At 40.4% G+C, this 16,999-nt stretch overlaps 1 protein-coding gene across 1 annotated transcript in view; it reads right to left on the reverse strand.

Moving 5' to 3' along the window:
• LOC309627472 (uncharacterized protein) overlaps positions 1–16,999 on the reverse strand; it is a 347,968-nt gene that overhangs the window by 329,921 nt on the left and 1,048 nt on the right. Inside the window, exon 2 of the mRNA XM_082389459.1 lies at positions 16,617–16,791. Coding sequence (XP_082245585.1) covers positions 16,617–16,769 — 153 coding nt within the window. The 5' untranslated portion in view covers positions 16,770–16,791. The remainder of the gene's footprint in view (positions 1–16,616; positions 16,792–16,999) is intronic.

Here is a 16,999-nt window from a genome sequence, read left to right on the forward strand (position 1 = left end):
TATTAGTTTCCCAGGGCTGTCATAACAAATTACCCCGAAGTGAGTAGCTTAAGACAAGAGAAATTCATTTTCTCATAGTTCTGGAGGCTAAAAGTCTGAAGTTAAGATGTCAGCAGGGCTGAAGTCTCTAGGGAAGAATCTTTCTTTGCCTCTTCCAGCTTCTGATGGTTGCCAGAAATCCTTATCCTTCTTTGACTTGTAGATGCATCTCTCCAATCTCTGACCCCACCTGCACACTTCTCCCTGACTGTGTTCACGTGTTCCACTCTTCTTATTAGGGCCCACCCTGACCCAGCATGACCTCATCTTAAGTTGATTATATCTGCAAAAACCCTATCTTAAAATAACATCACACCCACAGACTCCTGGTGAACACAAATTTGTTTATTCCTTTTTTTTTTCTTTTTGCCGAGCCACGCATGCGGCATTTGGGATCTTAGTTCCCTGACTAGGGATTGAACCCACGCACCCCACAGCGGAAACGTGGACTCTTAACCACTGGACAGCCAGGGAAGTCCCTGAACATGAATTTGGGGAGGGGCACTATTCAGTTCAGTTACAGGTTACAATAGAATTTAAGCAAGCTTTAGAAAAATAAAATCATATCTTTTGCCTGCCTGAGTTTGTGGCTTACACTTTGTACCAATCACAGACAATAAAGAAAAAAGTGTAACTCTACCAGTAATGGCTAAAAATTGTGTGTTCTAGATCTTGAGTAATAAACAATTTCTCTACTATGGTTCTGAGGAAGATTCAGATTCTTCTTCCAGCATAAAAGACAGCTGTATTGTAACATGTGCTAAATCACCCACTGTAAAGGAAAATCACTGACACATATAATTGGCTCTTAAAACCTTTTTTGAAAAGTTAACTAACTTGAGTTACAATAAAAAGAAGAGTATATGAACAACTTTCACCTCACTGGCTAGTAGAAACCATTCTGCCTCAATGCGCTTTTCTTCTCTTGTAAAATTGGTCAGGAATATCATGGTACCAGCACTAAGAGAGGGCATTCATGTCTAATATGTGATTTTGAGCAAGGCAAAAAAAGAAGAGCGAGAGGCAGAAAATGGTCTTATCAACAAAAACTACACACTCATATAATTCATAGCTGGACTCCAAACTATGCCCCCATTTATAGAAATTCACATTTCCTTCTATTTTGCCCACATCGTTAAAACAACCATGCAAAATTAAGAGAACATCAGCAATGCACCAAGCTGAACTTGATGTGGGAAATTCTGATGGAAAGAGCACAGGGTTTATTATAGTGTCCAACCTGCCTTTTTGTCTATGTATCTATTGGCACAGGGGAAGAGGATCACAAAGAAGATACAGCTGAAGAAGATAACAGCCATTCCCCAGCCATTCCCTCACCAACAGGCAGACAGGCGGTGCTGAACAGAACTGCCTGACCAAGCCACGCTGGGTGAGCAGTGTGTAGATGCTGTACCACCCCCCCACCACCCCCAGCCCTGCCCTGGCCGGCACGTGACTACCACCTCCACAACCAAAGACATGTACGTTTGCATGTACGTGAGCACAAATTATACAGAGAAGACATGTTTCATACACAAACAGTTTTCAAGTTCCTACTATGTACTAGGTCCTGTTTTACGTAGTTGTAAAAGGGAATATCAAGAATGGCAGTAACGTAGGAGAAAATCAGCCACAGGAGAGGTGACATGAAGACTGAGTCAGAGGCACTGTTGCTTGGCAATGACCCTCAGTCCCCTCACTGTTGCCTTAAAGAGTTGGGGGGTGAGAAGACTAATGTTAGGGGGGGGTCAACATTTCAGTTGAATATGAGCCACATAAACCTTTTTCAGGACTTTTCTTTTCCCCCTGCTTCTTCATCCCTGATCATGTCATTGTATTGCTCTAACCACATGACCTTTTTACCAAAGGGAGAAGAAATATAAAGAAATCTAAACATAGACGTTTGTGGAGATCATGTCATTTGCTAAACCCTAGATAGGATTCTGATAATATTTAAGACAAATGAATCCTGGGGAGCAGAGTTACATAAAATTTCTCAATCATATTCACCATTTATTTTGCGGTAATCCATCAATCTGGTGGACTGTTGGAAAATGTGGCAAGCTGAATCAGTTTTTAATTCATCCAAACATAGCATCTAGATCAATTATCAGAGTCTAGTTGTTTGATCACCCAGATGTGTCCTTAGTACCTGAAGTATTTACTAAATGGTAACTTAAGATAACCTCCTGCTCAAGAGGAGAAACACAGTCACATGATTTATTAATTTATCCATCTATCCAGCAAGCCAGCCAGCCAGCCAACAATACTTATTAATCCCCTGTTATAGGCCAGACATTGTGCTAAGCAATTAGGGATATCAAGAAGAAAAGAAATGATCCAAGTCCACAAGAAATTCATAATATTGTACAGTGGTCTCAAATATTTTTTATCGTACACCACCATCAGGAAAAAGAATTTGAGCACATACACCCAATACCAAAAATGTATATTTCTTTATATGTTAAGCAAGTAATACTGTACTAATAAAGTGTATGTATATATAATATATAATACTACTACTATATTCATAAAGTGTATATATGTAGATAGAGAAATTATATCAGAAGAAATACATACTAAAATTGAAGTTAAAATGAATGAAATGAGAAACAAATAGGTCTAAACAGAGTAAGAGAAAGAGTTCAAAGGAAAAAACCAGACCCTTAAATCAGTAACATCAGGGACAGTATTGAAGAAGACAGGTCACTGCTCTTTTGCAAAGGGAGTCCTAATGTGAGCTTTTCTAACCACAGCAGCGGCCTCAATGTGGCTCCATTACGTTAGTCCCATCCACTGCTCATGCCAGACTGCCCTATTCCATCATTATGACTGCAGCATACAAGATTCCCAGGTGTGAGAGAGCAGTGTCAGCTAGTGCTACATAAATGATTTAGAATACAAATTTGGGGGACAGAGAAAAGTAGTTTTGCTTTGGAAAATCCAAAACCACCTTAGTTTTAATTTTGTGTGGAAATTTAAAAGAGACTTCAGGATACTCACTGAAGCTTAAGAAGAAAAAAAAGGGTTTCCCTGGTGGCGCAGTGGTTGAGAATCTGCCTGCTAATGCAGGGGACACGGGTTTGAGCCCTGGTCTGGGAAGATTCCACATGCTGCAGAGCAACTGGGCCCGTGAGCCACAACTACTGAGCCTGCGCGTCTGGAGCCTGTGCTCCACAACAAGAGAGGCCGCGTTAGTGAGAGGCCCGCGCACCGCGATGAAGAGTGGCCCCCGCTTGCCGCAACTAGAGAAAGCCCTTGCACAGAAATGAAGACCCAACACAGCCAAAAATAAATAAATAAATAAAAATTTACAAAAAAAAAAATTACCACAAGTTCTTTTTTACAGTGATTAATAACATAACAAAAAATGAAAAGCCAAATTCTGCCACATTTGGGCAACCATCCTTGTATCACTAAAAAGAATGATCTTATCATTGACAGATGCTAAGACTCAGTGGTTTGAATCACACCATGTGTTACAAATTAAAAGAGCTAAAATCACAATAACGCTAATCTGGAAAAGAACAGGAGAAAAACAATTGTTAGGAGCTGCAGGACCAACATTTAAAAGTAACCACATATATTAGCTCAGAAAAGCTGTGCATAAACCTATTAGTCCATATGTGCATTGAGCAAGTCGTGGTGCACTTTGCATAAAGCTTTCAATGGAAAAAAGTATCCATAATATGTTTCTATTTCTATTAAAAAGATATAAGTTTATATATAAGAAAAAGTATAAGAATATATACTGAGCTGTTAACATTACTTATATATGGAAGGGAGTTGGGAAAATGGACACTTTTACCTTCTTAAACATCCATGTCTCTAAGACTGAATTTTATAAGGATAATTTACTATTCTTACAATCTGGAAAAATAGGTAGTTATTTTTAACAAACAAAAAAACCTACTGAAAGAAATCATATTACAGTGTAATAAAAAACATTGTGAACTAAAAATCTGTAGACTTGGGTTCAAAAGATCAACGCTGCCACTCACCAGCCATGAAATACATGATCATTAATATTTTTGCTGGTGCTGGTAGTGGATGCTGTTAGAGCAAGAAAATTCAACCAACTGACTCTAAAGGACCCTTAAGTTTGCCTAAGTCACCTCTTCTATAATTCTGCCTCTGTCATATATATTGTATTCCAGCACTGCCCCCTACCTTCTATATGCTGCATTACAACAGGCTCAAAAAGATGGGTTTTTTCCCACCTGTGATGGAGAAATGCACATACTAAAACTATCATATAATGGACTTTAATCTTTACAAGGCCTCCTAGATTCTTCCCCTAGACTACGGTTAGACGATGGACAAGCAAAACTGCTTGGTGGAAGGTGACATGTATGTATTGAATGGTCATCTCTGGAAAATGAGGACTACCTACAACCCTCACTGGGGGGCTCCCCAGCCAGTGACCCAGGAAAGCACCCCATCTCTCTGTTCTGCTGAATGGCTCCTCCACACCTGAGCAACCCTGGGTTTTAGTCTTGCACCCATCTCTACCCAGTGCAGCACCCAGGACAAGTTCTTTAACTCTCTGTCGGGGAGAACATTCCAGGTGCATATGTAAAAGTTAGGCTATCTTTTCTTGCTGTACTACATGAGTTCACGGAGAGTGATTTCTTGGTAGCTTCTTGAATTTTATTTCAGCAAACATTTAGCAAGTGCTAGTATGTGCTAGATACTATGTCAAGAGCTGGATATGAGGGAGATATGGCCCCTCCCCTTAGTGTTCCATATAATAGTATCTCAAATTGGTACATGGAAACAGAAGTGAGAGAGATACATTTTCATGCATAGGTTCATTTCTTCATGTTAAAGATGAAGAAGCCCTGGGCCTTATCGTCAAGGAGCTTACTTATTAATATTTGGTTTACACTGATTTACAGAAATAGAAGTGGGAGGTAGGATTTTTGAAAATCCTTTTGTGAGTCAGCACACAGTAAGCATTTACTATGTCCTAGTCACTAGGCTCGATGCCAGGGATACAAAAAAGGTGAAAACTACTTCCAAGAAGCTGATAGGAAACAAATTAGAGAGCGAGGCAGTGAGTGCCCTGCTCTGTGACTGATCAACCACCTCTTCCTGGAGGACTTGAGGAGTTTGTCCCTGAGGAAGGACCCAGGATCAGATCTTAAGAGATCATTTCTTGCTAGGTAAAGAACAGAAGAGAAGGGAGGTGGCCAGGAATACCACCCGACAGATGGGGGGAGAAAAGGAGAAAGGTAAGCAGGGGGTCCTGACTATGCCAGACTTAATCCAGAATAAATGTGCTGGAATTGAGGGTCCCCTGACATTATCAGTGGGGACTTCATTAAAATGCACTGAACTCTGGAGAGTCTCAGATCATCTTTAGTGAATAAAGGCTCTGGGCATAAACTTCAACTGAGAATAAGGAATGGGGAAGAGCCCTGAAGATACCCCATGTGAACAGGGATAGCAGCTGGCAGCTAGGACCAAATCAGACTTGCAATCTGTGCTCAGGGAACTGATGGCTCCTGGGAGCACTGCTTTTCAGTACTTCTCAAACTTCAGTGAGGGAAAGAATCAATGTTGTTTCTTGTAAATCCTCCAGAGAATCTGGTTCTATGGTTCTGAAGACAGGTAGGTCTAAGATTTTGCCTTTTTTTCCCTTAACAAACACCCCCTCGATTGAGATGCAGGTGATCAACAGACCGCACTCTAAGAAGTACTGCCTTCAAGCTGGACCCAGGGGTCTGATGGAAGAGATAAAAATTCCACAGCTCTGAGATGCGAAACCCTAAATGTTTCAAGAGTATACCAGAAAATCAGATGCTGTCACTGTGTATGACATACTGACTCACCAGAGCCACATACAGAGCTACAGGGGTGAAAATATTTTGTGCATTTGCCCAGAAGCATCAAGAAAGTGATGCAAGCCTCGAAGAGTGTTTTTGCAAAAACCATGGGATAACAATTCAAAATTTGCTATTTCTGGGCATATTGCTAATTCTGCTTTACTCTTCCATCTTGCCCTGGCATGTTCCTGTAGGGCTGTACTCTCAGCCCCAGCTATGGCCACATGCCTGAAGGACAAGCTGAGCCCCAGGTGGAGGGAAGTGAGGCTGATGAGCTCTGCCTCTGCCAGGAACCAGTCAGAGCTGACCAGTCATTTCCCCAAGCTCAGTCACACTAACCCCTCTGAGAAAAGGGAAAAGAAGTCAGAAATGAGGTAGACAGGGCGGTTCAAAACGAGGCATAAGTGGAGGCCAGAAGCTTTTCATCCATCTTCTGAGCTTGCCTTTCAAAAACAAGTCGTTTCAGTTTTCCTGAAGAAAATAGGAAAATAGGACAAGTTATCTTCTTTTAGGCTAAAGATAAGGTAAAACTGCAAAGCCATTCAGAAAGTATGTGAACTTAATCACCAAGGTTTCTATTTTTTAAAAAGTTTTTTGAATTTAACTTTCTAACAGTCAGGCTGATATTTAGGGAGTTCATTTCAGATATAGGTAATAAATCAATCTTTTTGTTTAACCTTAGTGTTACCAACTTTAAAAATCACTGGTTTCTCAGCCCTATTTCGGTGTAAGGCTGAAGTCAAGGACTCAATGGGTAACATTCTGCAGGGAAAGACTGACACCTGCAGGACGACTGTGTCACGACATGGTAAAATCCACAGGAATTCTCAAAAATCAAACAATTCGGCAATGCACACTGGGTTACACACTCAGCATATTGCCTGGCATACAACAGCCTCACAACAAATGATGACTGTTGCTTACTTGATGGTGAATGGTGGTTGTACATGCTTTTGCAATGCATTTCTTGAAATTTAAAAAAAAAGCCCAAGGATGAAGAGGGTCAGAGGCTTTTCAAATTATTCAGATCATTCTTCTGTTTTGCATAGAAACCCTTCACGACAGATAAGAGTCTGTCTTGTTTTTAAAGACCTTACAGAAAGAAATTCTACAGCCTCCCCCAACCACGGCTCTACAGCCTTCAGCAAGGCCAGGCTTAGGCAAACTTCGTTAGGTATATAAATTTAAGGAGCTCTGTCTCTCCTTTCAGAATAGACACCACCTCCCAATTTAGACCATCTGTTCAATAAACATTTTTGTTCAGGTACTATGTTCCAGGCACTGTGGTATTTAACCTGTGAACAATGGTGTACAATGGCGAACTAGACAAGTTTCCTGTTCTTGAAAAGTTTCCAGTCTGCTGATCCTGCAAGACTCCAGGGTGCTCCTGCTTCCTTTTCTCTGCCCCCCACCTCGTTTTCAGCTCATTTATTCTTCCTTATAAACACTTGATGCCAGGAACTTCCCATAATCTTCCACACTCCCAACAAAACTAAACTGCCTGTGCTTCATTTTCGCGGGGCTCCAGTCTAGGTAGCAACTTAGCTGATCTGGTAAACTATTCCATGCCAAGGGCTAATAGATCATATCACCACGGTAATTTGAACACATTTTAATGGGGTCTTCCTGAAGAAGACCAATCAAAATCATTCAGACCTTTGTGTTGGACTGATGGAGATGATATTCAGAGTTAGGCATGGCCTTGTGGTACAGCCCTACCTTGCCCATGTGGTACCTAGCCTCCAGAGAACAGAGCCAAACCTTGATTTTTTGGCTTAACGCCACTGTTTAAACCTATTTTCTTATTAGCCTCAACAGAGTTGAAACATATACCCAATCACTTTTTATTGTAGAGTAGCTCCTTTATATTCCTGGTAAATGTCTCTTTTCATTCTTCTTTCTGACATACACAGACTCCCCATAGTAATCCAAAAATAACATTGAAAAATGCAAAATTAGGTCAACTTGCATTTTTCATCAATTACACTTAACTTCCTAAATTTTGCAGAGCAAGTAGTCAGGTGGAAAGGCTACCACTTCTCAAATTTATAAATTCAAATCAGATACAAGATGATTAGTAAGCTACTATTCCTGCTTGTTGTAAATGGTGATCTCTCTAAGTAGTTCTTGATCTGTGCTCTTGGCCATTCTCTAAATGGGTGTTTGTTTAAAATTCCGGGCTCTGTCAGTGGTGATCTTGTTTCTGATTGCATTTAATTATTAAAAATAAAAATATATTAGTCCACATTAAGTAACACAATTCCTTCACTTAGTTGAACTGAACTAATGTATACTAGTAATGAATGTATATTCATTACCAAGAAAAAAGAAGTCAAGAAATATAAGGTTTGTGTCCCAAGATGTTAACTTTTTCAATGGGGCATAAATTGTTTTTCTTTATATTAATATCGATCTCTAATCTTAAGAAGGCTCATTGGCAGATTATAACAACTACCCTTGAATATTTCCTTGGATCTGATTGGGTTTTTTTAAACTTATTCTTTTAAATCTCCTGGACAACAAGACAAAGTATATAAATAAGCCTTAGAAACTTATTACTCAGGAAATTAAAAATGCCATAGAAGAGTTTGGGATTAGCAGATGCAAACTATTATACATAGAATGGATAAACAACAAGGTCCTACTGTATAGCACAGGGAACTATATTCAATATCCTGTGATAAACCATAATGGGAAAGAATATGAAAAAGAGTGTGTGTGTGTATATACACATACTGAATCACTTTGCTATACAGAAGAAATTAACATAACATTGTAAATCAACTATACTTCAATAAAATACATTTTTTAAAAAAGATAAATCCAAATTTAAAATTTATAAAAATGCCATAGGAGAAAGGAACTGAACATTATTGATGCCTTTCGTACACTTTGTACATGTTATTTCATCTGCTTCTCTTGAGAGCTCTGTCATGTCATGTCATGTAGGTTGTTTAGAAGGATCCTCACCTAACAGATGAGAAAATAAAAGCCAGGAGAGATTCTGTAACTTGCCAGGAAGCGATATTTTTCAGATTCAGCCTCGTGTCCATCTGGGTCTAGAGCACATGCTCCTTCCATGATACCTGAAGAACCTTATTCTAAGTGCTGGGTATGAATTTCAAATAAAAAGATAGACTTGGTATGAAGTGAGAATGCTATCAAGGTTGTAGCACCTTTATGGTGTCCAGTGGAACACTATAAAAATAGAAAAAAATTTTGAAGGGATTTGTGTTTACATGTTTAGTGTACGTTAGTGATTAACAAACTATGTTTATCATTTATGGAGGCTTTTAAATGTAATTTTCAAAGTGCAGCCATTTAGAGATTAAACATTATAGTGCAGTGTCTACACATCATTTGCGAGAAATCTAACTCACTATTGCTATAAACAGTTTAGGATAAAAACCCTGACTCCTAGAGTAATGAAGAAGCTTATCACATTTAAGCTTTATTGATTTCTGCTCTGCAGTATGTTTCAATGTATTTAGAATATCATTCTTGTGGCTAATATGATTGACTATGCAATTAGTAGAAACAGATTTATTTGATCCTAATATTCACTCTAAAGATTTTGAACAATGCTATATCCTCATTCCTTTATTCATTAAAAATTTATTGTAAAACAGTTTGGTGTTCCATATAAAACTAAGCATGCAATTGCCATACAACCATGACTGAACAATTGCATGTGGGGGCATTTATCCCCAATAAATGAAAAATTATGTTTACATAAAAATCTGTACACTATTGTTCATTACAGCTGTATTTGTAATAGCCCCAAACTGGAAATAACCCAGATGTCCTTCAACAGGTAGTTGGTTAAACAAATGGTGGTACATCCATACTATGGAGTACTATTCAGCCCTAAAAAGGAACAAATTATTGATACATGAAACAACCTGAATGAACTGCCAGGGAATTATCCTGAGTGGAAAAAGCCAACTCCAAAAGGTTACATACTGTATGATTCCATTTACATACTATTCTTAACATGACACAATTATAGAAATGGAGAACAGATCAGTGGCTGTCAGAGGTTAAGGAGGGGGTGAGAGTAAGAGTGAAGTAGGTGTGACTATAAAAGACAACAGGAGAGATCCTTGTGGTGATGAAAACATTCTGTACCTGGATCGTGTCCGTGTCGATATCATGGCTGTGATACTGTACTATAGTGTTACCACTGGGGGAAACTGGGTGAGGGTACGACTCTATTATTTCTTACAATTACATGTGAGTCTATAATGACTTCCCCCCAAAAAAGTTAATTAAAAAAAAAAAAGATATTGGGACTTCCCTGGAGGTGCAGTGGTTAAGACTTCACGCTCCCAGGGCTTCCCTGGTGGCGCAGTGGTTGAGAGTCTGCCTGCCAATGCAGGGGACACGGGTTCGAGCCCTGGTCTGGGAGGATCCCACATGCCGCGGAGCAACTAGGCCCGTGAGCCACAACTACTGAGCCTGCGCGTCTGGAGCCTGTGCTCCGCAACAAGAGAGGCCGCGATAGTGAGAGGCCCGCGCCCCGCGAAGAAGAGTGGCCCCCACTTGCCGCAACTAGAGAAAGCCCTCGCACAGAAACGAAGACCCAACACAGCCAAAAATAAATAAATAAATACATAAATAAATTTTTTTAAAAAATTCCCCATTAATGGATATTTGCATAGTCGCTAACTTAAAAAAAAAAAAAAAAAAAAAGACTCCACGCTCCCAACGCAGCGGGCAAAGGTTTGATCCCTGGTTGGGGAACTAAGATCCTGCATGCTGCACTGCATGGTCAAAAAAAAGATATTGACCACCTAACACCTAAGGCACGGCAACTGCAAACAGAATAGATTCCTCAAAGGACACTAAATACCTACAAGAAAGAAGGTAATTCCACTGTAGTGTGGTAAGTTCAATTCCACAGTTTGCATACACACCAAGGGGACACAGAGGAAAAGCACTGAACCTATATCTGGAATAAGGGTATATGAAAAGTTTCCCAGAAAACGTAATGCTGCAGCAGAGACTTGAAAAATTAATAGGAGTTATTCTGGCAAAGAAAGGGGAAAAATTGGTGAAGGGCATTCCAGGCAGAGGGAGCAGCATGTGCAAAGGCAAGGAGATTGGAAATAATGTGGTGCCTTCAGGAAACTACGAGCAGTTCGGTATGTCACGTGTCTGGTGGGTAAGGCTGCTGGGAGAGACAAGGCTCATCTCAATCCTAAGTCAGGGTCTAGGTCTTGAGGTATATTATGTTAAAGGGCTTGAAGTATATCCTGTAGGGTATAGCGAGAGATTATAGGTTTGTCTGTCTCTCCATCTGTTTATAGCAATAAATAAGATTTAGGTTTTAAAGGGCATGGAGGTGGAGACTGAATTGTGAGTTGAAGGTGGGGACCAGAGGTAGCTAGTGACATATTAGAGCAGTGACAACAGGAATGAAGAAAAGGGATACATTTGAGAGACGTAACAGAGACAGAATCCAACAGTATATGGTGACTATTTGAATGTGAGAGAGGAAGATAAGGGAAGAATCTAGGGCATAACCGCAAACGAGTAGGACTAGAACGATGCTCCCCAGCCCAGAGCAGGCATCCCTAATTAATAATTACAGGGACTTCCCTGGCGGTCCACTGGTTGGGACTTCTCCTTCCAGTGCAGGGGTTGTGGGTTCGATCCCTGGCCAGGGAGCTAAGATCCCACATGCCTTGCAGCCAAGAAACCAAAACATAAAGCAGAAGCAACATTGTAACAAATTCAATAAAGACTTAAAAAATGGTCCGCATCAAAAAAATCTTTAAAAAAAAATTATACTCTTTACAACTCAAATCAGCTCTCCCAGGAGCCACTGCTTATCCATCAGGGTCAGCAAATGAGTTGTATTTATTTTCCACCTCTTACCTTAGATAACTCCTGAATTTCTAGATGGATGGTGGTGTTATCCATAAAAATGGGTGAAACAAGAATTGAAGAGAAAAAGTTTGAACTTGCTTCAATATGTTCCTGAGTTTGAAGGTCATGAGAGACATCAAAGTGGAAATACGTAATAAGAAACTGGATATTTAGGTGTATAGCTCAGGATGGAAATTTGGGAACTAGGAGCATATATGTGGAAATTAAACCATAGGAATCAAGACAGTAACAGTCTAATTACAGTATGTAAAGGGACAAGAAAAAAAAATCAAGCACAGAACCCTTAAGAACATGGATATTTATGTGATAGGCAAAAGAAGAAGTGATCACAAAAGAGACTAAGGTAGTATGTTAAGAAAAATAAGAAAATCAGGAGAATATGGTTACTGAAACTCAGGAAGGAAAGAAAGGGAAAGTGGTCAGCAATTAAGTGCTGCAGATAAATCAGTAAAATAAGGACTAAAAAGAACTTATTAACAGAGACCCAGGGAAGATGGTGATGGTGGTGGCATCACAGATTTTGGACCCAACCCAATCCAGGCTGATCTCAGCTTGAAATCTTAATTGCATCTGCAAAGACCATTTTTCCAAATAAGGCCATATTCACAGGTTCCAGGAGGACATATCTTTTGGGGGGGGGGGAGAAGAGGGGCACCATTCAACCCACTACAGTGTGACGAACATGCAAAATGCATTCACCCTAGGCCAACAATCCCAAAAGTCTCAACCCATTAGAGCATTAACTCTAAAATCTTATCTAAATATCATCAGCTCAAGAGTCTCAAATCTTATCTAAATCATCTAAATCTGGTATGGGTGAGACTCTGGGTATGATCCATCCTGTGACAAAATTCTTCTCTATCTGTAGAGTCTGTGAAACTAGAAAAAATGCTACCTGCTTCCCAAATACAAGGGTGGGACAGGCACAGGATAGACATTCCCATTGCAAAAGAGGAATAAAGGCGTCACCATTCCCAACTAAGCTCCAAATCCAGCAGGACAAATTCTTTTAGGTTTCAAGGCCTGAAAATAATCCTCTGTGGCCTGATGCTCTGTTCTTTGGGCCTATGACAGGACCCTGCCAGTCTCTGTGTCACGGGGGCTCTGCCCTTGAAGACATTTCTTCCTTTTTCTTGAAGGGTAACACATGTTTGCAAACAAATAACTCTATCAGCCAGCTTCCTGCCTGTAGAATCTCAGAAGTCCACAAGCCTTCCTTCATTTTGTCCTCTCTCTGTCCCCTTCAGTCCAAACTGTGTTTCTGCTAATACAACTTTCTCAAAAACTGTGTGTGCCTCCTCTGTATGACATGGAGGTCTACTCCATTAGACAGAAGGGTCCCCACAGATCTTTCCTGGATAGCCCCATACTATTCCTGGCTTCTGCTGAATGGTTGAGTAAATCCATAAGTTACAAGACAATCTCTTAAGCAAAAGGTTGCCCAGCCACATCCTTGATCCTCTCTCCAGAGCATGCTTTTCCAACAATGAATTTCCTAATTTTAGCATTCTTTGTGATCTAGACAGTTTGAGAATCTCCCAAATCATCAAATGCTTGTTTCTTTTTGCTTACCAGTTCCTTCCTCCCATTTATCTCTTTCCTTCATGTTTCACTATAAGCAGCAAGGAGAAACCAGGCTGATTTTTTAACACTTCCCTTGGAAATCTCCTCAGCTAAATATCCAAGTTCATCACTTTTAAGTTCTGCTTTCACCCAACAATAGAACTCAATTCAGCCAAGTTTTCTGCCACTTTATAACAAGGATTTCCTTTCCTTCATTTTCTAATGCTATGTTCATTTCCTCCTGAGACCTCCCCAGAAGAACCTTCTAACATTCATATTTCTACCGATATTTTGTTCATGACAATACATGTATGCTCTAAGATGATAGAAGCTTTCTCTACTGCACTCTTCACTTCCTTCTGAGATCTCATCAGCATTTCCTTTAACATCCCTGTTTTTACCAACCACCCACCACTTCAAGGAAATCTAGGCTTTCTCTATCACACACCTCAAAATTCTTCCAACTTCTATAAACTACCCAATTCCAAAGCCACTTCCACATTTTTAGCTTTTGTTACAGCAACACCCCTCTTTCCAATACCAAAATCTGTATTAGTTGCTTAGGGCTGTCACAAACTTGGTGGCTTAAAACAACAGAAATTTATTCTCTCAGAGTTCTGAGGTCAGAAGTCCTAAGTCTGTAGGGTAGGCCACCTTCATGCTAACGGCTTTGGGAGGGAACCCTTCCTTGCCTCTTCCAGCATATGGTGGTGCCATGGGCCATGGGTTCTGTGGCTTGTGGTGGTATAACTCCAATCTCTGCTTCTGTCTTCACGTGGCCTTCTTCTGTGCTTGTGTCTCAAATCTTCCTCTCCTTTCTCTTACAATGACACCAGTCATCAGATTTATGGGCCACCCTAAATCCAGGATGATCTGGAGATATTAAACTTAATTATATATGCAAAGATCCTATCCAAATAAAAGTCACATCCAAGGTGTCAACTGAAAAAGAAAGCACAGCGCGAGAGCTGTGAGTTTCAGTTTTATCTGGGAACTTACTGAGGACTTCAGCCCGGGAGACAGCCAAAGGGAAAGTAAAAACAGACAGGGGAATGTTGGAGATACATCTGAGAGAAAGGTAATTGACAGAGCAAGATCCATGAAGAGACTAAAGGGAACATGATCCAGAAAATAGGTAGCAGATTGACCTGAAGTAGCGGGTTCAAAGGGGTCATTTCTACTGAGACAAAGGAAAGGAAACAAAGGATGGGCTTTAATTTGGGGTGAGCTTAGAGGGGGAGGGTTAGCAGCAGAAAGTTGAGGAAGTTCCCACTCTCTGACCTCTCGTTTCTCTGTGAAAGAGGAAGGGGTTGATCTGCTAATGTCAGGTGGTGGGTGGGGAGTAGAAGGTGTCCAGCAAATGTTAAAATATCCAAAGTGGTGTTGAAAGTTCCACAGAAACTGTAAACTGAATTTGCAGAGATACCAATCCACGCCATTTTTGTCATCTTCTTCAGAGACTTGGGTATGGAATTAAAGAAGATATAGTTAAGTTGATGAACTGTTTGTGGTTCATTGTTTCTTCAGATCAGCCTAATTTGACAGGAGGGTTGAAATCATTGGCAAGGTTGTGGTGATGGAGAAGGAAGGAAAAGAAGGTACTGATAAAATACGGCCAAGGGAGGAGATAATTCCAAGGCTTAAGAGACTGAGTGAACAGGGAATCAGGGTTAAAAACAGATTCAGGAGGAAAGATAATAAGTTCATTTTCATTATTTCAGGCTTCCATGTCCAGTTCTGTATGTGAATCCAGATGCACAGAAAGGAGATCTGGCCTGAAACTACAGATTTGTGAGACATCAGCTTAAAGATAGTAACTGAAGCCACAGAAATATATATAGTAAAAATAGAATATATTTTTTAAAAAACTGAAGAAAGAATCCTAAAACACACCTTGGTTTAATACTCAGGTAGAGAAATAGCAATTATCAAAGGCCTCTGTAATGGATAGGCTGCAAGGTAAGGAAAACATCCAGGTGTGAGTTGTCTCAAAAGTCTAGAAAAGAGAGTTTCATGGGGGGGGGGGGGAGGGGAGGCAGTCAAAATGTCAATTTGCTGTGCAGATTTGTAAAGATGACTATCTAAAAGATGTCTTATTCATTTCTGTTTTCTGGGACAAATGTGTGGCACACAATTGGAATTCAATAAATGTAAATTTCCATGGTGCGTCCATTCCAATACCTGCAAGTCTCGCTCCAATATCATATTAGAGCTATTAAAAAATGTAAAAAGAATAAACAAGAAGGAAGGAGGGAAGGGAAAAATATCCCAGATGCTCCATGAAGCCCCCATGTCTCTCCATCCCAGATCACTGAAAGCCATCCTATAAAACAAGGCACAATCTGAGTTTCCCCAAACCTCAAATCCCTGTAGGACACAGACTGATCACAGCAACAGTAAAAATTTGAAGTTTCCTGGCTCTTGGGCCCACATGAAGATGTAGGACTCCCAACTCCTCGAGAATTTCCCACCCCCTACCACAAGTGTATTAAAGCCAAGATGTGTCTCACCACAGGTGCTTATGATGAGATGCTGCCATTTTCTCAGTAACTCCTACTGGGCAGTTCAGTTCCCCATCCTGTCACTTCAAGCGCACTGTGAGATTTCTGCTAGATGCAGCTGTTGATCCCCCACCAGGAGGGGGAGGCCCTGGCATTCCTTTAGCAGGTATGCTACTGAAGTCTTCTGGCAAGCACCATGACTGAACAGCCAGAGCCCTCAAAGTGCAAAATCCCATAGCTATCTGTGGGGAACTGTGCCCTCTCCCCTTTGCGTTATCACTGTTAGAGATGCCCTAAAACAATGTCACTTCTGCTTCCACTGCCTTACAGACCTGAGTGGAAGAAGAAATAGAGCTCTTTCCATTTTTTTACTCATAGACCTCTTTTTCTCTCTAGATTCATACATGGATTGTTGCTATATCTATGTTTTCATATCTGTCCATTCATTTCATAAGCACGGGTGGGAGTTAAGTACTTAGTGTTAAAGACTGCTTACTTTAAAAATGAAACCACATGAATGAATTAGAGAGAACTGACATCGGTTATAAATGATTGAAGTCAGTCCAGAAGTCATTTTGCAACAGGTTTCACGACAATAAAAGCAGCTGCCATTCCTAATTCTTCACTCTAGTGTCCCACCATTATCATAATGCAGCCGCCATTCTCAGGTCTCTGTCTCTGATGATCTCTGGGCATCTTTCTACTTCTGTTTCAAATACCAGGTTACAAGCTCTCTTCCCGCATCTCCAGGCCAAATTCCCAAGAAAGAAACTGATCGAAGAAAGCTAATTACCGTTGCTCTTGCATGGACATCTGCATTAGGACATCTCATGGGCCACTGATCCAACTCTGGGTCACCGGTGGCCACAAGGTAATCTCCTGTGGCACCAGCGTGAATACATGCTGAAGGAACTTCCCAGAAGACTTCTATGAGCATGGCAGGCATTCCCAGGCATGATCTTCCTCCACTAGGAAATGAGAATTCCTATACACAGTAACCTTAAGCAGAGCTAATGTACTGAACACACAGTAAGCTTTTAAATATTAGTTTTAGCTTCATGGCTTAAAAAAAAGTCTCAGTGTTTCCTTTTACATGACATTTAAGTCCGTTTAGGATTTATCTAAATTTGTCTAGTTTTATCTATTAATATATCTTCCCTTGAACTCTAATAATAG

The sequence above is a fragment of the Balaenoptera borealis genome (assembly GCF_965194805.1).
Source record: "Balaenoptera borealis genome assembly, chromosome: 4".
NCBI classification, from domain to species: Eukaryota; Metazoa; Chordata; class Mammalia; order Artiodactyla; family Balaenopteridae; genus Balaenoptera; species Balaenoptera borealis.